Genomic DNA, 1750 nt, shown 5'->3' with positions numbered 1-1750 from the left:
CGCCATTTTTTGCCGTGTGCCATGGCAAGGCACACGGCAAAGCTTCCATTCTTTGCCGTGTGCCTGTCCACGTGGCACACGGCAAAGGTGGCTGTGTTTGCCGTGTGCCTAGGACAGGGCACACGGCAAAGGGGCTGTGTTTGTCGTGTGCCAAGCCGTTACGGCATATGGCAAACAGGCTTTTTCACGGGGTGTTTGCCATTGCACATTATTTTGCCGTGGGGCCAATAATGCACACGGCAAAGTGTTTGCCGTGTGCCCGAGATTTAGCACACGACAAACTAGTTTTTTGCCGGCCATTGTTTGCCGTGAGCTGTTTGCCGTGTGTTACACTCGGCAAACACTTTGCCGAGTGTAAACCGGCATTTGCCGTGTGCCCTTGGCACATGGCAAATAGGCACAGTCCCGTAGTGATATTAGAGAAAAATAATTCTTCCGATATTGATGCTACAAACGAGGTAGGACAGTAAGTATTTCTGGTGGCTTGCACACCATCACGACGTTATTATATTCTAATGACGTTACTCAGACGAGATCCCAATAGCTTTCAATCTTTTAATGTTGGTGAAGGGTGAGAGTGCAGCTGTGGAACATATCCTCAATCAGATGAAAATTAATAGTGTCATCCAATTTTTTTTTTAAAATCCTGGTCGGCTTTGTCTAACTGAATTAATGATGACTTTTGCAGCGCATCATCTATGAAAAGCCTCCGTGTCACATCACATTACGATGTGTCCTCTGAAGTGTTCGCCCAGGTGATCAAGAAATTCCCTCTGCTCGAGGTGCTCGAGCTCGTGCTCATCAAACCTGTCGCCTGCAACTACGCAACCATGTCAGGACAACCACCTACCAACTCCTGGGCGGAGCTGTTCCAATCCGCTTGTGAAGCTTGCAGCCATCTGCACAATTTCACCGTGCGCCGTGCCAGCAAAGTGTCAGGCTTATTAGCCTATCTAAGGGAACGCAGCAGCCCAACACCTTTCTCGATCCCAGTGATGCACGGCCTACACTCCCTCGAGCTCTCTGATGGCAGCTTCACCAAGGATGTGGTCATGCAGATTGTGGACAAATGCCCTAGCCTGGAGTCTCTCGACATCAGCGACGTGCCGATATACCGATGGGATGAAGAGCTGGGGAACAAATGCTCTAGGATAAAGGATCTCAGACTTCAAGATTCGTGTTATTATTATGACGACGACATTGATGTCTCATGATGGCTCGGTGGCGTTTCATTTATGTCTTAAAAACTGGAATTTATATACGTAATATATAGATTTATCTAGGGATCATGCACAATTTGAGATCTCATGAGAGTTGGTGTTTCATTTATGTCACAAAAATTATTGGAAATTATATGCGTAATATATATGGTGTTCATGTCGTGAAAAATTGTTTATCATCTATCGGGCATGTTAAATCGTGATCCTCGACGAATTACGATGGTTCTTATATATTATATAATTATCAAGCCTAGAAAACATGAAAAAATTAAACCTTGAGTGTGAAAGTGTCACAAGAAAAATTCCACTTTGTGACGTGGCTACACATTATCTTTGTATGGCCAATTTTAACATACTATATATAGCCGAAACCCAGGCACCCAGCTAACAACCCATACTACCGAAAGCATATTAAAAATATATTCCCTGCGTTTTTTATGTACTGCATTTGGTTTGTCCTAAGTTAAATTTGTCCAACTTTGAGCAAACTTATAAAATATAAGAAAATATAGATGTTATGCTTTCTATAA

At 43.7% G+C, this 1750-nt stretch overlaps 1 protein-coding gene across 1 annotated transcript; it reads left to right on the top strand.

The window, feature by feature from the left end:
- The first annotated feature begins 698 nt into the window (after window positions 1-698).
- Window positions 699-1214, top strand: LOC120667880. Its single transcript, XM_039947870.1, has one exon. The coding sequence runs from the start codon at window positions 699-701 to the stop codon at window positions 1212-1214; it is 516 nt and encodes a 171-aa protein (XP_039803804.1).
- Window positions 1215-1750: the final 536 nt, after the last annotated feature.

The sequence above is a fragment of the Panicum virgatum genome, chromosome 3N (genome assembly GCF_016808335.1).
Source record: "Panicum virgatum strain AP13 chromosome 3N, P.virgatum_v5, whole genome shotgun sequence".
NCBI lineage: Eukaryota > Viridiplantae > Streptophyta > Magnoliopsida > Poales > Poaceae > Panicum > Panicum virgatum.
Note: the sequence above shows the minus strand (reverse complement) of the source record. Positions and strands in the feature narration are given on the sequence as shown.